Source organism: Oncorhynchus clarkii, chromosome 5 (assembly GCF_045791955.1).
Source record: "Oncorhynchus clarkii lewisi isolate Uvic-CL-2024 chromosome 5, UVic_Ocla_1.0, whole genome shotgun sequence".
Taxonomy (NCBI): Eukaryota; Metazoa; Chordata; class Actinopteri; order Salmoniformes; family Salmonidae; genus Oncorhynchus; species Oncorhynchus clarkii.
Genome location: NC_092151.1, coordinates 9,659,682 through 9,681,004, shown reverse-complemented (window position 1 = coordinate 9,681,004; position 21,323 = coordinate 9,659,682). Strand labels below are relative to the sequence as shown.

At 42.0% G+C, this 21,323-nt stretch overlaps 1 protein-coding gene across 2 annotated transcripts; it reads right to left on the bottom strand.

The window, feature by feature from the left end:
• Positions 1-654: 654 nt before the first annotated feature.
• Positions 655-20,960, bottom strand: LOC139408311 (ST8 alpha-N-acetyl-neuraminide alpha-2,8-sialyltransferase 4). Of its 2 annotated transcripts, XR_011634275.1 has the most exons (6): positions 20,702-20,960; positions 13,869-13,994; positions 10,737-10,994; positions 8,736-9,029; positions 4,174-5,034; positions 655-2,204 (listed from the first exon to the last, which is right to left on the bottom strand). XR_011634275.1 is itself a non-coding variant. In XM_071152038.1 (5 exons), exons 1-5 carry the CDS (start codon positions 20,812-20,814, stop codon positions 4,755-4,757), a joined length of 1,071 nt encoding a protein of 356 aa, XP_071008139.1. In that variant the 5' UTR covers positions 20,815-20,942; the 3' UTR covers positions 2,330-4,754. The 2 variants fall into 2 exon arrangements, 1 of the variants encoding a protein (XP_071008139.1); XM_071152038.1 differs by lacking the exon at positions 655-2,204 and having other exon boundaries at positions 2,330-5,034; positions 20,702-20,942.
• Between the last annotated feature and the right edge of the window lie 363 nt (positions 20,961-21,323).

The window sequence follows — 21,323 nt, the reverse complement described above, 5'->3', positions numbered from 1 at the left end:
GAGCTGCAACGGGGGATCAAACTGTGGCTCCTACCGTGCATAGACGAGCGTCAAACAGACTGCCACAAAAGCACAGGCCTTAGGACAGACAGTGTAATGCTGACAAATGCAGTGTTACAGTATTCTCTTTCTCTCAAGCAGCATCCTCACCAAGCCACAAAAGCGTAGAGAGAGAGAGAGAGCACGCTTTCCCAACTCCACGTGAGACCACTGGAGTGAGCCCACCACTGCCATCAGTGTAGCAGGAGAAAGGGAGCTGCAACAGGGACTTGAACTGTGCCGGTCTCTGGGCAGAGGCAGGGCAACGCCCACATACACTGGGTTACACTGGTAATGTTAGAGACTGTGGCTATCATCTTTGTGTATAAGGCATTTGCTATTATGGCCTTGTGATTTGGACAATCATGTCACTTGACCTGAATTGTAACCTTTATTTAAAGCTTTTTCATCAAACTGTCCTCTTTTCTTTTTATGTCAAGTGGTCTAGCACCATCCTCAGTCAATTGCTTTCATTCTTGGTGTAATTCTAATTTCTTGAAAAGGATTAAAATAAAGTTTAAAATCTAGGTCATGTGACATGATAGGCCAAAACACAGGGCCCTATATGGATGATTAAACATCCATGAATAATTAACCTATCAAATGATTACTTCAATTTACAAGTTTATTAACTTTTCTAAAACGCATTTTCACAAACATAGAAAACTGACATAAAAAAGAAGCTGTAAAACAAAATGGTATCAAATTTTACCAAAAAGGATGAAAATCTACCACGACATTCAGCACCTGATCGGATTGACTCAAACTACAGGTGTTACATATTAAACATCAAACAAGAATTGTATAAATTACAGAGTTATGAACAGTCAAAAACAGACACATGGTGTAACAAAGCAAACGAGGCGTAACAATTTCAGTCATTTCAAAGGCTTGTGGCAGTATTGAAGAAAGTTATTCAACCTTATGTCTCGTTATAATGGTTAGCCTACCATATATATAGTAACATTCATTGTTTTCCTTATTCAATGTTACCATGTATGTACATTTCCATATTCTATCTAGGTCATTGTCATTGACAGTGGATCATTTACAAATGACCTGCCACATACCCAATTACACCAGTATTATTCATTACAAAGCAACGTTTTTGGACATTTTACATCATTTATGCCACCATATACCAGAAGTTGGTGTCTTACAGTGGAGGCTGGTGGAAGGAGAAGTTAGGAGGATGGGCTCCAGTCTCCACTGGTGTCCAGGGCCTCTATTCATAAAGCAGCTCAGAGTAGGAGTGCTGATCTAGGATCAGTTTTTCCTTTTATATCAGAATAACATTACATGGACAGAGAGGACATGGTCCCAGACTAGCACGACTTCTGTGGGAAGATTTATGAACACGGTCCCAGACTTTCATATATAGGCCCCTTAGATACATACAATCTTTTAGCTGTAAGCAACTGGACTTTCTTAATACTGAGAGTAAAAAACAAAACAAAACAAAACATTTAAATTGGTATGTAAAGAAAATGTCATTAAGAATTCCTTGAGCATACAATGTCTCCTCGAGGCAGATCTTTTTGAACATTCGTTAGCAGTTGCATGACATCATCCATATTGTGAGATAAATGCATTTACATTCAAGCCTATTAAAGAAACTGGAAAAGGGTAGTTGTCTTGACATTATGTAAATACAGGAAGTTGAAGTTACTACAGGATAGCATGAGCATGCAGCAGTTCAAATATATCAAATATCTAAGAGGTACTTCTGTGTGAGATATGAAAGAGATTCAACAGTGAAACAGACTGATGTTGAATCCTGTTACTAAGAACAATCCTGTTACTAAGAACAATCACAGAAAGATCTGATTGCTAATGAGTAATTCATAGTGTAACATAACATTCCATACCTCCACATCTTTCCTGTCAGCTTTTTTTCTTTTACATTTTTAGATTTGCAGTGGCTACATAGACCAATTAATTCCAATGGTATTAGGCTGTGTTTACATTCAGCTGTTTAAAGGGGAATGGTAACGTTTAATGAACTGGATCAGATGAATCAGTCAGTGGCTATTTATACTCCCCCGGGGGTCCTCTGTAGAGGCTCAGCCACCGCATTGTAACCTCACAATCCACCAAGGTGCAATACTTTGCTTAAGTGACAATGTCAGAGAAGCCAGTGTTTGGAGGATATATTGGCACGGGTGCTGTTACGCCCGAGACTTCTTCAATATATCCTCCAAACACCGGCTTCGAGGGCATTATCACTTTTATACAACGGGTTACCAACATATTCAAATAATTATTTAACATATTTTCATTAAAAACATTATTTTGATTGATTTATTCATACTATTTCATCCTTTTACAAGATATAGTCCCGACACAAATCTAGGGGTTGCTACACAGGCCGGCTGGTTGTTCGTTCTATCGGTTGCCAGAGACGCGACCCAGTCGTTCAGTCTTTTTGTTCTCTATCTATGGACAATCGTTCTAAATGTTCCATTGCCATACTGGCTGGTAATGTTCTTATCCCTTGCTTGCTAGCTAGCCAACTACGGCTAACTTACAGTCACGTCAAACAGTGCAGCCAGAATAACAGCAAAGTAGCAGCAATTGCATTTGTTTAACTGTTTTCTAGTGACATTTATTTGGATACATCCATAACAATGAGCAAATGAGGCGCGATTTCACCTGGCACAGAAAATGTGCTCACTTGTCAAGACACTGTTGTTCAGAGGAGCTAGCCAACAACACAGCTAACACAATCACTTCAAACAGAAGCTGGAAAGACTGCAAACTAGCTGCACTTCCTTTCGTTTGACCTTTTTTCAATTTACATTTCTTTGTATATAAATCCATGAAAATTATGCCAGCTGATTCAAGATATCGACTGGCTGAGAAACGCTGCCTGTCTTTCTTGAACCGACTCCCGACACGTTCATTACTTTTGGACAGCTGGAGATCGAATATGAATACTGAAACAATGTTGCAAATGTCAAAGACACAGACAGCGAGGTTTATACAAATGGCCTTTGTTGAAAACTAAATGTTAGTCTACAAGAAATGTGAGACAATGTCTAGATGCTTTTTATAGTGGAGATCAAGTTTAGAAATTGCCTGGCTGGGCTGATGAGACAGTGGATTGCGCAGTCAGATGGAACAGAATAAATAGGCATTTTAACGTCATAGATTTAGCCGGTGATAATTTGTGGAAAAGACACCGACTGGAATGCGGTTTCAATCAATCAGCATTCAGGATTAGACCCACCTGTTGTATACAGTCCAATAATGCATACAAATGAATAACAATTGTCTAAAAAGGCCTAACTCGAGGTACGTTTCCATTCCCCTTTAACATGCAAGTTTACAAAAGGTGTGTTCAGATAACATGAGATGAATCACTTAGAAACAGCATACATATTTGAAATGTATAAATTAATCTGACATCTAGACAAATATAAAAATAATTTTGCCCTGAGGCTTCTAATTCCTAGAAAGTTCAGTTGTGAAGAACATAACTTTGTTTTGTAGTGAGGGCAAATAAATTGGCATGGGATCTTTGGAATCAACTTCTCTGGGCACATTCTTTTTTTTATTTTTTATATCCCCAAATCTAATTTACTGAGCATAACCTGTATTCTCTGCTTTTTCCTACTGACAAAACACGCCATGACGTTGGCATGATGTGGGCAAAAATATTGGCCCCATGTTGGCTGCCCACATTGGGCCGATACACCTTTGCTGGCTCCCAAGGCATTGGCCCAGTGTGGCCCATTACGGGCAGACCACATCTGGTGAAGGCAACCCTCACTTAGCCTGAAATAAGCATTCCCTTTGGATCAGCTGCCCATTATGAGCTCATGGTATTGGTCCTATGCCAATTTATCAGTTTATTCTATTATTTAAATGTTCATTTATTTATGTATTATATATTTATTACAATTCAACTCAAATGCATACATTTGATAATTTTCAAGCCTTAAAAAGGTATTTAGGGAACTTGCTACATGACATCAGAAACACAAGTTTCTCATGTCACTCATTTAAGTTGTTATTTTAAAACTTGCTCATTGGCAGTGTCCAAGATCAGGTAGACTGGTATGGGCTAGTCCTGCGTTGGGCTGGTGTGGGAAAGCCCTGCGTTGGGCTGGCCTGTGTTGAGCTGATGTGGGCTTGGTGTGGGGTAGCCTGTGTTGGACTTGTTGTGGGCTAGCCCATCGAATACCCACATGGGGCCAATGGGGTTAATGTTTGCTGGGGGCCGTCCTATTGCCTCTGACCAGAATATCCCCTTGGACTGTCATTTTCTGACGATTCCGCATGATGAATCCCCACCATTGGTCGACACCCAGCAGGTGATCGCTAACACACCACGTCCATCGCTGCTTTTAGCAGTTGGTCTTTGTGCTTTGTCTACTAGACAACTACTGTCATGACCAATGTAGAAATCCATGGAATTGTAATCAATCTGGTTGTCTCTGATGCTCCATCCAAAGGTTTGATTTCCTGATTTCTCAGCCATGATGCTTACAATGCCAAACCTGACATTTAGATAGACTAATCATTTTTCAATTACATTCTTTGTTTTGTACCTTTACATCGTTAGTTTAAAAAAAGGCACGCTCACTTTTACTTACTACTTTTGCAATTATTCATAATCAACTCAGCAGTCTTACAACCTGGTGTGCTTTCTAGCAACGCAAACAAAGTGTCAGTGTATGTCACGAACTGGCACTCTGTCGAGGAAGAGCACTTTAAGATTCACACTTCGAAGTCGTCAACTTCAGAGCTCCTTTGCTGTGCAGCATTTTCAGCGTTTTGAACTCAAGTGGCATCCTGTGAGGGCCTGCGTTGGAGAAGTATCGATACTTGAGCATGTCGTAGTAATGGTACTTCACCATATTTCCATTTGCGTCCCGCGGAAAGGGCCAGAATCCATACAGGTGAATCTCGTCGCAGAAGCGCGTGGCCAAAGTGTACATCAACAATCCGGTGCTGGGCCGTTTGATATTGATCTTGTTTGTCAGCCAGTACCTGGAAAACAAGATCAGATTGTTTTACTAAGCCTCGCTCAGACTTACAGTAAACATGATTTCATCACTGATACAGATGGCTACAAACATCTCACTGCTATTATCTCTAGTAATCCACCATACAACAGCAGAGTGTCAGGTACGTATTCCCTAAAACACTCAAAATGGCCCCAATTCTCTGTAGTAGCCTAAATAATGCTGGCGGCAATGTTGTTTTGTGATAGAATAACAGCTCAGACTACTAATTGAATGGAATGACAGCTCCTCCGTACTCCAAGTTATATTCACGCCGAAGGCTTATGGGCTGCATCCTCGGAGGCTTCAACACATCAATGGATTCGAAACAGAAAAGGGAAATTTGGGGGGAGAGACTCCCAACGACTGATGAATTAAAGAACAACCGACAGTTTTCAATTCCCAAGACAAATGTGTGTGTCGAGGAGAATGATCATTTGGATTGGATGAAAAAAAATAGCACGTTCTCATGCTGGGGAAACAAATCCAAATCCTTATTACTATAGACCAAATAAACCGACTTACCTAGATTATTATTTGCCTCTGCATTTGATATTTTTACAATAACACAATGCACTGTCCAGTTAACTGAATATTGAGCCTGAAGTATACAGGATAACAATATTATTTGCAGTGTGTCAGTGCCCAGTAAACATGTACACGTCTGGCTCAGCTGACATACGTAATGTGGAGAGCGTTTGCACATTGGAAAGACATCACAGAGATATTATAATAGATTTTAGAACGTAGACATTTGAAATACATCGTCAATACTCTTGCCAATGTTAAAAAGATGTCAAAACAACATATTCCTGATGTATCCTGTACACGTCGTACCTACGTTGAGGTTTGTGTGCTATCTGAGTGGCTAACACTTGATCCCACCCAAATGATCACCGATAATGGTAATTATAAAGGCCAGTGCCATCCTAAACGTATATATTTGTTTTACACAATCTTTATTTTTCAGTCAACGGCAGTCTGCTATAGACTTGGTTTGCTATAAAACTGGGAGATGCGGCTTGAGAAATGTAACGGACAGTCCATGAGGTCAACATGATAGTTTAAACCACATTTTGAAGCTATACACATTATTTGTTTACATAGACAATTGAGAAAAATAACCTTATTGTTTTGTGTCATGATAGACACAATTGAACTATAAAAATCCATAAGTAATATTCTTCTAGAATCACTCAGTGTATATACACATAGTATATATGTCATTAGTTTAAACAATCAAAAATGGCTGTACCTACAACAGGTTGGGCCTTCAAATGAAGACTACTTAGATTGGTCTGTCCCATGGACCTGTTAGCCATGTCCCTCCTTCAACCAAACTATATTTAGCACCGAGGCAGGGCAGCAGATAGACAGAACAGAAAGAACACAGTGCTTGGCTGCTATGGCAACTCACAAGGACATCGAATGTGCCCATAAAATCAGACAGTCACAACCCGTGCCCCTGGGGGAACTCTGCACGTCTAATGATCAACCCACAAAACAATTAACTAATCAGCCAGTCAATTGGACAATTAATACATTGCTGTGAATTTGTCCTGGGGGGAAATGACAAGCGTCACAATGACCCTCTCTTTAACTCCTACGGAGAAGCTCGAGCTCATAAGCCGTATGTTCATGATAATAACAATGTTTCAAAATAAGGTCTCACACACGTTCTCCTTCCAAATACTTTTTTTCATAATAAGGTCTCACACACTTTCTCCTTTCAAAGACGTTTTTCCATAATAAGGTCTCACACACTTTTTCCATTCAAAGACGTTTTTCTCATCACTTCTTTCACTGCCTCTATCCTTTCCTCCACGGCTCGCAGAGTTCTAAATTGGAATTGAATTGAAGCCAATTCTATTTGACATTGTCTTATACCTAGCAATCTATCTGCGTATGAAGACATGAGCACAGATGAAAATGTAGCCTGCCGAGAAGGCATGTGGAATGGCATGCTGATTGTGGCATGGGGAGATGTAACCGGGCAACCCGCCGATCACTATACCATGCTGCGTGAAGTGGCACACACCAACACGACTCACCACAGGTAACTAGCTCCTAGCTCCACGCCCCCTTTAGAGGTCACCCCAGGTAGCTAGCTCCTAGCTCCACGCCCCCTTTAGAGGTCACCCCAGGTAGCTAGCTCCTAGCTCCACGCCCCCTTTAGAGGTCACCCCAGGTAGCTAGCTCCTAGCTCCACGCCCCCTTTAGAGGTCACCCCAGGTAGCTAGCTCCTAGCTCCACGCCCCCTTTAGAGGTCACCCCAGGTAGCTAGCTCCTAGCTCCACGCTCCCTTTAGAGGTCACTGCAGGTAGCTCCTCCTAGCTCTACACCCCCTTTGATGCTGGATGTCAGCATTGGTGGGCAGTTGCTATGTAGTCACCCCAATGGCCCCTGGTCAAAAGTAGTGCACTATATAGGGAATAAGGTGACATTTGGGACGTAGCCTCCCTTTCTAGGCAGTATGGCCAGATTCATGGGGTTTAGGACACCAGTATCATGGTGATTTGGACACCAGATTCATGGGGTTTAGGACACCAGTATCATGGTGATTTGGACACCAGATTCATGGGGTTTAGGACACCAGTATCATGGTGATTTGGACACCAGATTCATGGGGTTTAGGACACCAGTATCATGGGGATTTGAACACCAGATTCATGGGGATTTGGACACCAGATTCATGGGGTTTAGGACACCAGTATCATGGTGATTTGGACACCAGATTCATGGGGTTTAGGACACCAGTATCATGGTGATTTGGACACCAGATTCATGGGGATTTGGACACCAGATTCATGGAGATTTGAACACCAGATTGAAATTCATTCATATTTCCCTTTGGAAAAATGTGGGTTCCAATGAGATAAAAACAAACAGAGAATGACATCACTGGTCTTTCTCTAGGTGTAATGTTAAAGATTTAGAGAGGCAGTACTTCAGTCTAGTCTGGTCTACAATCTGTTTGTGCCGTCTTGCCAACTGTCATGACAACATGTGTGACAGTGACCATAAGTGTTTTTGTAATACAGCACAAACAGACCTGGGATCAGGCAGCAATTTAAAATGGTTCTCTCCCAACATAATTTGCAATTAATGACACATTGATAGAATGCATTAACCCTCCAGACCTCAGATCTCAGACCTCTAGGGTTCTTCCCATATAGTCCCTTATTCCCTACATAGTGCACTACTTTAGACCAGGGCTGGTCCCCTATTCCTTACATAGTGCACTACTTTAGACCAGGGCTGGTCCCCTATTCCTTACATAGTGCACTACTTTTGACCAGGGAATAGGGTGTGCATGGCTTACTTTATACTGAGCTGTAAGATGCAACCAATTGTATAATAGGCAAGCATTTAATGGCCCACATCTCTTTATAAACAGCTACCTGACTGTGTGTTTGGGTATGTGTGTGTGTGTGTGAACATACTGTAGTGTATACCGTATGTGAGAATGTGTGTCAATGTGTGCATGCATATACACTACCGGTCAAATGTTTTAGAAAACCTACAAGTTTTTTGGTTACTACATGATTCCATGTGTGTTATTTCATAGTTTTGATGTCTTCACTATTATTCTACAATGTAGAAAATAGTAAAAATAAAGAAAAACCCTGGAGTGTTCTAAAACTTTTGACCAGTAGTGTAGTACACGTGTGGCAAAACTCAACTCACCCTCTCACCACGTGGATGAGCCTCAGTGACGGGTAGGCCGTCCTCACCCTCAGCTTCCTCTTGACGATTAGCTCGTTGACACTCTCCACGTGCCTCTCTCCTCCCTTCACCATGAAGGCCGGGATCCACAGAACGCTGTCGTTGAGCCCCCGCAGGCGCTGGACAAACCTCTCCGTGTCCGTGGCGTTCTTCAGGCCGCCATACGCCCTCTGGATGACAGAGGGGTTCATGGTGGTGAAGTCGGACCGCAGCCCAACGTCCTCGGCGAACTCGGACAGCGGCGGCAGGTTACAGCTAAATCAACAACGAGTCATTTGAGAAAGGGTACAACCTCGAACAGCGTGGCTCTTTCACAATACCAATAAGCTTAAAGAGAGGGGGAATAAATGTTGTTCTTTGTAAGGGCGGTCAAACTTCAGTCTTCACTCCTGGGTCCTGGAGAAGCTAAGTGTTAATTCTAGTTTTTGTCCCAGCCCTGCACTTACACGCTAACCTTATTTATTTATTTATATTATTATTTATATCAGGCGTGTTAGTGCTGGGCTGAAACAAAACCTTGTGTACACCCTGTAGCTTTCCAGAACCAGGAATGAAGAGTAATATTCTAGAGAGGCTAGGATTGTACATACAACACCACTCAATACTCTGCAGACAATAGCTTTGGGCCCTGGTCGAAAGTAGTGCACTACTGTTACTACCCTACCAAGCAAAAAGACAGTAACTGCTCAGAATGTGGAACTGAGAAAAAAAATGCTTTTATTTATCTTTGATTCACAGTAACTTTATACAGTTACTGCTAACATGACCCCCATTTTATCCAAAACACAATAGAGGCAGGATTCTTGTCCACATGATTAAGCATGTATTTAAATGTGGCAAAAATTACATTAACTCATTTTAGACCAATTGAGCAGTTACCGGTACTGTCTTTTTTGCTTGGTAGGGCACTGTCAGGGATAGGGCTCCATTTGGGACGACATCATTATGTCTGAACTGGGATGATGGCACAATGGAAATATTGGTGGAAGGTATTTCCTTCCTCTTTACTGTGCTTTTCTCACACAACAGGTTGTGGTATCGTATCATGAGTCAGACTATTCAGAAGTAGCATATTTGATCCACACTGACAGTATGTGCTTCTGGCTTTGTCTATTTAATATTCACAACATAACAATCTTCTTATCGATGTCATGTCATGCAATATGACATATGAACCTAACTGTTATAAATACTCAGGTAATTTAAATTCGTATCATCTAGTCATTTTTTATGTAAGCATCACTAAGCTGGAGGCGAAACCAAACACGAGACAAGAGAAGAGTGATGCTATTTTTCTGATTTAATTTAATGTGGCCCGCATGGGCACATAAACCCAAGAACCCCTCATTAAATGCAGACGGGGGAATAAATTGACCAAGCTTCTGGCTAAGAGCCAATCTCCTTAAGTGTTGATCCAATATGTGACTTCTATCCATCAGATAATGACAGCTAATATTGTCATTACCTTGAGTGTTTTCTATGAACATATATACATTCTGGAGGTGTTAACCACAGGCTAATGACAGCGGAGGGAAACTGCATTATGGCTTTTTTGCCCAATCTCTCATAGGCGGCAGGGTAGCCTAGTGGTTAGAGTGTTGGGCTTGTAACCAAATCCCCGAGCTGACAAGGTACAAATCTGTCGTTCTGCCACTGAATGAGGCAGTTAACCCCACTATTCCGAGGCCGTCATTGAAAATAAGAGTTTGTTCTTAAACTGACTTGCCTAGTTAAATAAAAAAAATAAAAAAATCAAATAGAGTGTCAGAGAATGTCTGTGTTAAGAGGTCCTAATCTTGGTAAAACATAGACCAGACATGGTAACCTTAAAGGAATTCTATCATATGATTCAAAATGCATCATCAATTTGTGGAGCTTGAAACTTCAACGTTGACATAAAGATTATGAACAAAACAAACTTAAAAGGTGAACTATCCTTTAAAAAAAAGGCAGCAGCAGTACCGTATCACAAAGTCATGGCTGTCGATTTCTTTGCCACATCCGCTGTTGAGAAGCACACCGGAATTGCCCACAACCGCGCACGTTCTGAAGCGCTTGTTTTTGAGTGGAGAGACGTCCGGTAGCAGGCTGTGAAGCGTGTGGGAGACGTTGAGCGTCCGGCGTCTGTCGAGGACGTAGTGGATAGTGTCGCCTGGTTTGAAACTGCTCTTCACAACCGAAACGTCCCTCTCAGCATCCAGGAAACGCAGGACATCCTTCCTGCATGTTAGTCAGAAGAGAAGTGTACTGTAGTGAGTCAACTCTTAATTCATGCCTGATTTCCTGTTTCAAATATTTTTTATTGAACACACACAAGAGTGGTGTATAGGTAGGTATACGAGACAAGTATACAATTCTTATGTAAACATAAAAGAGCAGACAGGAACAACAAGACCCAGAGTTCTGGGTGCAGAACAAATAATACAAAACACGACATACAGAACAAGGACATGTAGAAAGAAAGAGGGCAGATGTCCCCCCCTTTATCCATGCCTGATTTCCCAGAGACAGATTAAGAGAAGTACCAGACTGAAAAGCATTCACAATGGAGAACCTTTTTAGTCCAGAACCAGGGTTATTCTGTGTCTCGGAAACCGGCCTAATGGGTTTCTCCATTGAAAGGGCTTTTTGGTCGAGGTTTGGGCCTACTGTATGATAGACTTGTCCCATAGGTCTACTGTATGATAGACTTGTCCCATAGGACTACTGTATGATAGACGTGTCCCATAGGTCTACTATGATAGACTTGTCCCATAGGACTACTGTATGATAGACGTGTCCCATAGGTCTACTGTATGATAGACTTGTCCCATAGGCCTACTGTATGATAGACTTGTCCCATAGGCCTACTATGATAGACTTGTCCCATAGGACTACTGTATGATAGACTTGTCCCATAGGACTACTGTATGATAGACTTGTCCCATAGGTCTACTGTATGATAGACTTGTCCCATAGGACTACTGTATGATAGACTTGTCCCATAGGACTACTGTATGATAGACTTGTCCCATAGGCCTACTGTATGATAGACTTGTCCCATAGGTCTACTGTATGTGCTGCTCTTCTACATGACATGGCAATGATAGAAGAGTTGGCTTCAGCACATGATAAGGGTTTAGACAGTTTTTGCAACCTCTGCAAAGTTCCATTGTCTGTTGACAGTGATTGATTCAGTTCTTCTGATGTTGGGGGATGACAGCCACACACCTCTGCTCTATATTTGATGAAAATATGTCACAGTTCTCTGGTTGTTAATTATGAAATCTTAATGGGGGGGATGCTCTGTTTTGATTCATTACAGGCCTCCTGTTGTGACAGATGTAAGCATGTATCCAACATAACAGCGACAAACAGTATGGTGTCTCAAAAATGTCTAACGCTAAGCAAGATGATGAAGAAAGAAAGACAGAAACCACAGTATATAAAGCACCCTAAAATGCTGGTGCAATGTGTTCCAGTCAACCTGCTGCAAAGTTTGAAGCATTAGGTGGGTCAGAAAAAAAACAAGATGATAAATGAGCAAAAATGGCCTACATTTTTCACAGCGAGTCAAATAGCAATATCTTGATTGGCTTTGTAATTACAATATGCTGCATGGGGGGAACAAAAAGAAGCACGGAAATAAGTCCCAGAACAAAGGCTCGGCTAAATGGGCAAAAAGCCTCTTATGTCATACAGTAATGAGAGTTTTGCCGTTTTATGTCTCTTTTTCGCTGTCTCCCAGGGCTATGTGTTCTATTGCAGTCCTACGTCGACGATTCCCTAGACACGGAGACAGAGGGGCAGGCTGCTATTCTTAGGCATGGAAGGCACATTTGCCCAATAAAAAGAAAAGTTGTCTCACCGCAAATTAAGCGCATACGCAGTGGCGGAGCCAGAAATTAGCTGGTGGGTGGGCCTGTAGCTAACTTCCTTAAATTATAGACATTTTGCAATAGGGCAAAGTTTCAGTTTCATAGCTAATCTCATGCTATTCTACACATTTTGCCATGAGGCTGAGAGAAAATGAAAGCTAAAATAACAGTGTGTTGGCTGTGATAAAGGCACTGGATTATGAGCTGTCTATGAGCTAAATGAACAAATTAAGTAAGCAGTGGCATGGTGCATATAGCTATTGAACCACAGTGACAGATGCCTCAATGCAGTCATATTCATAGCTTATTGGGGGTGTGGCTTTCAGTTAGTTATTTTTGGCAACACATCCCGTCAGAGTGAATGTCATCCCAGTTCACCTTTGATGTTATATTTCATCAAATCTAACTAACCCCAGTGCACTGTTTGCTATAAATTCTATCTGACGGTGTTTGCATGTTTAGGTAAAAATACCCCCAAAAAAATGTCCTGTTTGGAACATTGACAAGTAAAACAAATCTGATTGGGTGGACTTGGCTCCCCAAGGGGTGGACTTGGCTCCCCACTGGGTGGACTTGGCTCCCCACTGGGTGGGCCAAGTCAGACACGACTGACCCCAGTCGGTGGCTAAAAAGGAAGACAACCTCTACAATGACAACTTCCCCAAAGTTACTGTATAATACAACAGTGTTGTAAGAGTATAATAACTATATAGTGTATAGAAATAGCACACAGACTTCTTCAGAAGTAGTACATAAGTAATATAGACTTATTGACAAGAGTGTAGAGTAATGAAAAGGAACGACCTTCGGTATAGATTCTTATGCCATTAAATGCAGTCAAATTAGATCTACGAATGCATTGACACTGTGGTTGAACTGTGTCACCAAAGCAATGAGCTTGAGTTAATGTTGACCCTGACAATGATTCATCCTCCTCATAGTCTCCAGTGGTTACCTACTGTATCCCAAATGGCACCCTATTCCCTATACAGTGCACTACATTTGACCAGGGGCATATAGGGCTCTGGTAAAAAAATGTAGTGCACTATGTACAGAATAGGGTGCCGTTTTGGAAGCATCCCATATTGCTGGGTGCAGTTGTACAATGGTGGTGGATGAGGTTAGTAATCCTCAGACAATGTGTGCTCTTGGGGCTGGTGGTGTAGAGAAGACCTCCATTGTGTCAATTCAAGCCTCTTCTAATCCAATATCAATAACTGGACAAGTGGTGACTCACCTTATCATGAGAACTAGTGACGAATTGACCCGCCATCCTTCGACCGAGTGCTGAAAAAAGGAAGACACACCACTCCTGCTGCTTTTCTCCGAACTATTGACCATAAGTCTTGAAGTGCCGAGTTCACTGTTGCAGAAATGAAAAAAAATAATAGAAAAAAACAACAACTTTATTGTCCAATGTCCCCACACATGAATGAGTACTTGATCCTTGACACACACACACACACACACACACACACACACACACGTGTGTTCAGGTTCTTTGTTTTAATGTGATACGATTTCTCATTGAGGTGATTGCACCGGTAATTACACTGGAAGGAATGGCAGAAAAAGGTCCTAGAGAGATAGTGGACTAAGAAAAGAGGGCTTGATTTGTACAGCGGTACACCCCGAGTTCCATGTGCATCCAGTCTTTTGTCCTTAATATGAAAGCTCTGTTGTTTCCTGAAAGAGACACCTTGAACCCACTGTCGATTTGCCATTGTTTTTCATCCATCACACTGTACAGTCTCTCATAAAGGTCTATTGTCCTTGCTTGGGCTACACCTACTCTTGGCAAGGACAGTTGATTTCGGGAAGGTTATTTATGTAACTTCCTTTATATTTAGAGACGTGCTCTACAGAGGAAGTCATGACAGCTTTCAGTCTTCCAAAAACAAGTGTACTAATATCTTTAACACGTATGTACGTGTGATTAGAGTGAAGCATCATTCACAAGAATACTTATACTTTTCTGAAAGAGCTACTCCCAGTACATTCCCCTACCCTAACATGTCTATGCATGGTTACCCCAGTGAACAAAGCCTCGAGCCCCAGACATTCTCACATTTTAGATGACTCACAGCATCTGACTCACAGCATCTGCCAGGGTTGCCTGGGATCAATGAGGCACGGTTGTGTGTGAACTTATGATTTTCAAGAGATATAAGTGGACACAATGGGAAATACCCTACTGTTGGGACTTAGTTGTTCACACGCATAACGACCACTGAAGTCACTTCCTATTTGTTGTTGCAACCTGATTAAAGTAATTGTTTGGCTTAAAACAAAAACAGCTTGGATATTCAAATGTGTAACCTTTCAAGCTAACTGCAGTGGTGGTTCAAGAGACAATAATCTATATTTTTTCTAAATCCTTGTAATACTAATTACATTTTGAACAGTCTTAACTCTCATGAACGGATATGACAACATCAGTTGATAGACGGGTTGTTGTTTTCGTTTGACACTTCCTGCTTAGGGGAACCGCAGGTCTCTTGCGTAGGCTCACAGTCTACTGCTCAGTGGCACTGGCACACACACACACAGACACACACACACACAGACACAGACACAGAGAGAGAGAGACAACCTTCCTGTCTTAAGTCCAGTCGTATAAAAATTGAAACAAAGCACGTCCTTTCTTTGATAGTATCATCCTACTGACTGGTGATCGATTGTGTGCCGTTCTGGACAAGACGGCTTACTTACCTACTGACTGGTGATCGATTGTGTGCCGTTCTGGACAAGACGGCTTAACCTTTAAACCTAATTTAAACCTCACTTCTCTTTTATAAAGCTTAAATGAACCCTTCAGCGTTAACTTTAACTGAGTGGGAATAAATGGGAAACACTCCCATTGAGGCCTGTTCATACAAGAAATCACATATTTTCAGTTCCCGGTAAAGATGTAAATACCCTTTTTTTTTGCGTCCTCAGAGCGCAGACCAGCTGGCTAGAATGTTTACAGACATATTCAATCTCTTCCTATGCCAGTTTGCTGTCCCCACTTGCTTCAAGATGTCCACCATTGTTCCTGTACCCAAGAAAGCTAAGGTAACTGAACTAAATGACTATCGCCCCATAGCACTCACTTCTGTCATCATGAAGTGCTTTGAGAGGCTAGTTAAGGACCATATCACCTCTACCTTACCTGATATCCTAGACCCACTTCAATTTGTATACCACCCCAACAGATCCACGGACGACGCAATCGCTATTGCACTGCCCTATCCCACAAGGACAAGAGAAATACCTATGTAAGAATGATGTTCATTTACTATAGCTCACCCTTCAACACCATAGTGCCATCAAAGCTCATCACTAAGCTCAGGGCCCTGGGTCTGAGCCCCGCCCTGTGGAACTGGGTCCTGGACTTCCTGATGGGCAGACCCCAAGCGGTGAATGTAGGCAACAACACCTCTGCCACGCTGATCCTCAACACGGGGGGACCCACAGAGGTGCGTGCTTAGCACCCTCCTGTACTCCCTGTTCACCCGTGGCTAAACACGTCTCCAACTCATTCATCAAGTTTTCTGAAGACACAACAGTGGTAGGCCTGATTACCAGCAATAACAAGACAGCCTACAGGGAGGTGTAAGCCCTGGCGGAGTGGTGCCAGGAAAATAACCCCTCCATCAACGTCAACAAAACGAAGGAGCTGATCGTGGACTACAGGAGACCGCAGAGAGAGCACGCCCCCATTCACATCGACGTGGCTGCAGTGGAGACTTCTGCCCTATGTACATAGAGTAACTGAACACGGGTCACTTTAATAATGTTTACATACTGTTTTATCCACTTTATATGTACAAGTCAAGGTTCATCCTATATAACTACTGCTGTACACACCTTTTCTATTCATATATTCTCCATACACACCATATACAGTGGGGAGAACAAGTATTTGATAACCTGCAAAAGCGGCAGTGTTTCCTACTTACAAAGCATGTAGAGGTCTGTCATTTTTATCATAGGTACATTTCAACTGTGAGAGACGGAACCTAAAACAAAAATCCAGAAAATCACATTGTATAATTTTTAAGTAATTAATTTGCATTTTATTGCATGACATAAGTATTTGATCACCTACCAACCAGTAAGAATTCCGGCTCTCACAGACCTGTTAGTTTTTCTTTAAGAAGCCCCCTGTTCTCCACTCATTACCTTTATTAACTGCACCGGTTCAACTCATTACCTGTATAAAAGACACCTGTCCACACACTCAATCAAACAGACCTCTCCACATTGGCCAAGACCAGAGGGCTGGGTAAGGACATCAGGGATAAAATTGTAGACCTGCACAAGGCTGGGATGGGCTACAGGACAATAGGCAAGCAGCTTGGTGAGAAGGCAACAACTGTTGGCGCAATTATTAGAAAATGGACGATGTTCAAGATGACGGTCAATCACCCTCGTTCTGGGGCTCCATGCAAGATCTCACCTCGTGGGGCATCAATGATCATGAGGAAGGTGAGGGATCAGCCCAGAACTACACAGCAGGACCTGGTCAATGACCTGAAGAGAGCTGGGAGCACAGTCTCAAAGAAAACCATTAGTAACACACTATGCCGTCATAAAATCCTGCAGCGCACGCAAGGTCCCCCTGCTCAAGCCAGCGCATGTCCAGGCCCGTCTGAAGTTTGCCAATGACCATCTAGATGGTCCAGAGGAGGAACGGGAGAAGGTCGTGTGGTCTGATGAGACAAAAATATAGCTTTTTGGTCTAAACCCCACTCGCCGTGTTTGGAGGAAGAAGAAGGATGAGTACAATCCCAAGAAAACCATCCCAACCATGAAGCATGGAGGTGGAAACATCATTTTTTGGGGATGCTTTTCTGCAAAGGGGACAGGACGACTGCACCGTATTGAGGGGAGGATGGGGCCATGTATCGCGAGATCTTGGCCAACAACCTCCTTCCCTCAGTAAGAGCATTGAAGATGGGTCGTGGCTGGGTCTTCCAGCACTGTTCAAAAGTTAGTATGTATACCACCATTCAAAAGTTGAGTCATTTAGAAATGTCCTTGTTTTTGAAAGAAAAACACTTTTTTGTCCATTAAAATAACATAAAATTGATCAGAAATAAAGTGTAGACATTGTTAATGTTGTAAATGACTATTGTAGCTGGAAACGGCAGATTTTTTTATGGAATATCTACATAGGCGTAGAGGCCCATTATCAGCAACCATCACTCCCATGTTCTAATGGCACGTTGTGTTAGCTAATCCAAGTTACTCCCTTCACAGAACAGCGCAAACTGTCTCTAACCAGAATAGAAAGAGGAGTGGGAGGCCCCAGTGCACAACTGAGCAAGAGGACAAGTACATTAGAGTGTCTAGTTTGAGAAACAGACGCCTCACAAGTCCTCAACTGGCAGCTTCATTAAATAGTACCCGCAAAACACCAGTCTCAAAGTCAACAGTGAAGAGACGACTCCGGGATGCTGGCCTTCTAGGCAGAGTTGCAAAGAAAAAGCCATATCTCAGACTGGCCCATAAAAAGAAAAGATTACGATGGGCAAAAGAACAGACACTGGACAGAGGACCTCTGCCTAGAAGGCCAGCATCCCGGAGTCGCCTCTTCACTGTTGATGTTGAAACTGGTGTTTTGCGGGTATTATTTAATGAAGCTGCAAGTTGAGGATTTGTGATTTGTCTGTTTCTCAAACTAGACACTCTAATGTTCTTGTCCTCTTGTTCAGTTGTGCACCGGGGCCTCCCACTCCTCTTTCTATTCCAGTTAGAGCCAGTTTGCGCTGTTCTGTGAAGGGAGTAGTACACAGCCTTGTACGAGATCTTCAGTTTCTTGGCAATTTCTCGCATGGAATAGCCTTCATTTCTCAGAACAAGAATAGACTGACAAGTTCCAGAAGAAAGTTTCTTGTTTCTGGCCATTTTGAGCCTGTAATCGAAACCCACAAATGCTGATGCTCCAGATACTCAACTAGTCTAAAGAAGGCCAGTTTTATTGCTTCTTTAAATCAGGACAACAGTTTTCAACTGTGCTAACATAATAGCAAAAGGGTTTTCTAATGATCAATTAGCCTTTTAAAATGATAAACTTGGATTAGCTAATACAACGTGCCATTGGAACACAGGAGTGATGGTTGCTGATAATGGGCCTCTGTACGCCTATGTAGATATTCCATTCAAAAAAAAAATCTGCCGTTTCCAGCTACAATAGTAATTTACAACATTAACAATGTCTACACTGTATTTCTGATCAATTTGATGTTATTTTAAATGGACAAAAAAAATAAGCTTTTCTTTCAAAAACAAGGACATTTCTAAGTGACCCCAAACTTTTGAAAGGTAGTGTACATACACACACACATTCCATTATATGCTGTACTTTATATAATGTTCCGGACTCTGACATCCTTCTTTTTGGAATATGTGCCTATTGTTTTGTATTGCCAGGTATTATTCCTGCACTGTTGGAGCTAGAAACACAAGAATTTCGCTGCACCTGCGATAACATCTGCAAATCTGTGTACGCAACCAATAAACTTTAATTTGCTACAGGTAACTGCCAAAATAAATGAAACATCAACCTAGTGTCTAAATAGGGTGTGGGCCACCAGAACAGCTTCAATGCTCCTTGGCATAGATTCTATAAGTGTCTGGAACTCTATCATCCTTCATTTGGTGTTTTGATGGTGGTACAAAAAGCAGGGAATTTGGTGTAATTACAGACCAGGTTCAGGTTTTTCTTGTTGTGGGTGTTCCCTGATGTCAGGAAACGCCCATTGATACCTGCCATTGGTCAGTTCTGGTGTTATGAGACTGATGGTTTCTCGACACAGATGATTTGTTGACATAGCAGGTTAGTATAATTAACGTGGCAGGTTAGAATAATTAACGTGGCAGGTTAGGATAATTAACGTGGCTGGTTAGGAGGCTGAGGTTAAGGTTAGGAAAAGGGGTTATGATTAGCTACAATGCTACAGTTGTCAAGAACCGACGCAAAAGAAACGGCCAAGGACCAATGGCAAGCATCAATTTGAAATCAAGTAACGCCTACAGTATTTCAGAAAACACCCCTAATTGCGATCCGTAATTACACCCTTCTCATCTCAGACACAACCACCGACTGTTTCCTTGTTGAGATTCAAATGGGTACATGCGGATTCACGCCTCGTCGCCCTCTTAGAAGAACAGCAATGACGAAACAGTCCGTGGTTGTATTTGATGAATGTTTTATTAAAAAGTATGGATTTCAGCAAACAAAGACACGTAACAACAAAGGACAAACCTAGGTACACAGTAAGAGTTTAAGAATGTACATTTTTGAAGTATCAACGCATAGTGACTGGAAAGAGTCAGAGGTCCATTTTAAAAATAAATAAACTCTGGTCTGCGCTGAACTCAGTGAAGGAGTTGAGGTACATGGCAACCTTCACCTGTACTTAAGAGTCCCAAATATGGTATCCTTAAACTAGTGGTTGAGTCTGGAGGGTTCACACACACACACACACACACACACACACAATGTTGTAACGCATAAGATTTGATTGATTTTGTTTGCATTCCAGTAATTTGAACAAAGTGAAATCCTATCAACTAAAAAACTATATTTATCTGTATAATGAGATTTTGTCCCAATGTGTGGCTGAGGCTCTGAAGGAGACAGTCCGTCAGCATGCCTCATGGACTCTGTAGCATTCAAAGAGAAATGTGTAAAATCTCTGAAGAATCCACTCACACACCACAGTGAATATGATACGAGCCAATTAAATAACTAGAAAATACTGAATATCTGCACTAATGTGTCGTTTTGACATTGTGCTCACCGGTTCAGATCAAACAAAGGAGAATTAAGCGTCCATCCCAATACAATTGCTACGGGCTGGACAATGGCAGAGGTGTCCAATTGCAAGACACTGGCACATATCTACCAATATACATCTAAACAAAGTCCTAAAAACGAAAATGTATCACGAGGATGCATTCATTGACCAAGTCTCAAAGTAGAAAACCTCTGCAGCGCGCCTTATGGTAATACCTGTGTTCCCAAGCGTGTTCCAGCTATTCTATTGGCCATATCGATGGCAAAAGAACGTATCATACCCAGTGACTTGAGCTTCCTGATGTTCTTCACTTCTAGTTATTTCTTTCGTCTTGTAGAAGATCACCAGGATGCTTATTGTGCAAATAGTCCAGCGTTTCCGTGAAAGACGCATCTCGCAGAGTGAATGACAGAATCCTTAGCGATAGATCCCCCTTTAAAACCCTTTATTGGTTAGATTTGTCCCCCTTTCGAAGCGCTTGTCTCCTTCTGCTGCGCGCATTACCATGACTTACAGCAACTACACCATATCCATCGTATGAAGTCCATCTTCGTGATGGAAAGGCAACGTAGCCAATCATCTCACTCCGTTTTGCCCATGCAAATATTCTTGGTTCTCTAAACCAATGGTTATAGGGAAGGGCGTGAACTTTCACTTTGAAGTTACGTTAGAGATCTATAGCACACTGTGCTTGGCCAGACGTAACATTTAACAGATAGAAAGACCGGTAGACGCTGAGTAGGCGGAGGAGCTCTGGCCGCCCGTCTGCCTATCGCAAAGACCAGGTCTGCAGCGCATGTGCCCCCATTTTCCGTTCAAATATGGTAACAGTTGACCTTTATCCTGCGGGTATGAAACATTAGGATGCAGTTATAACTCATTATATTTACATTTTACCTGAC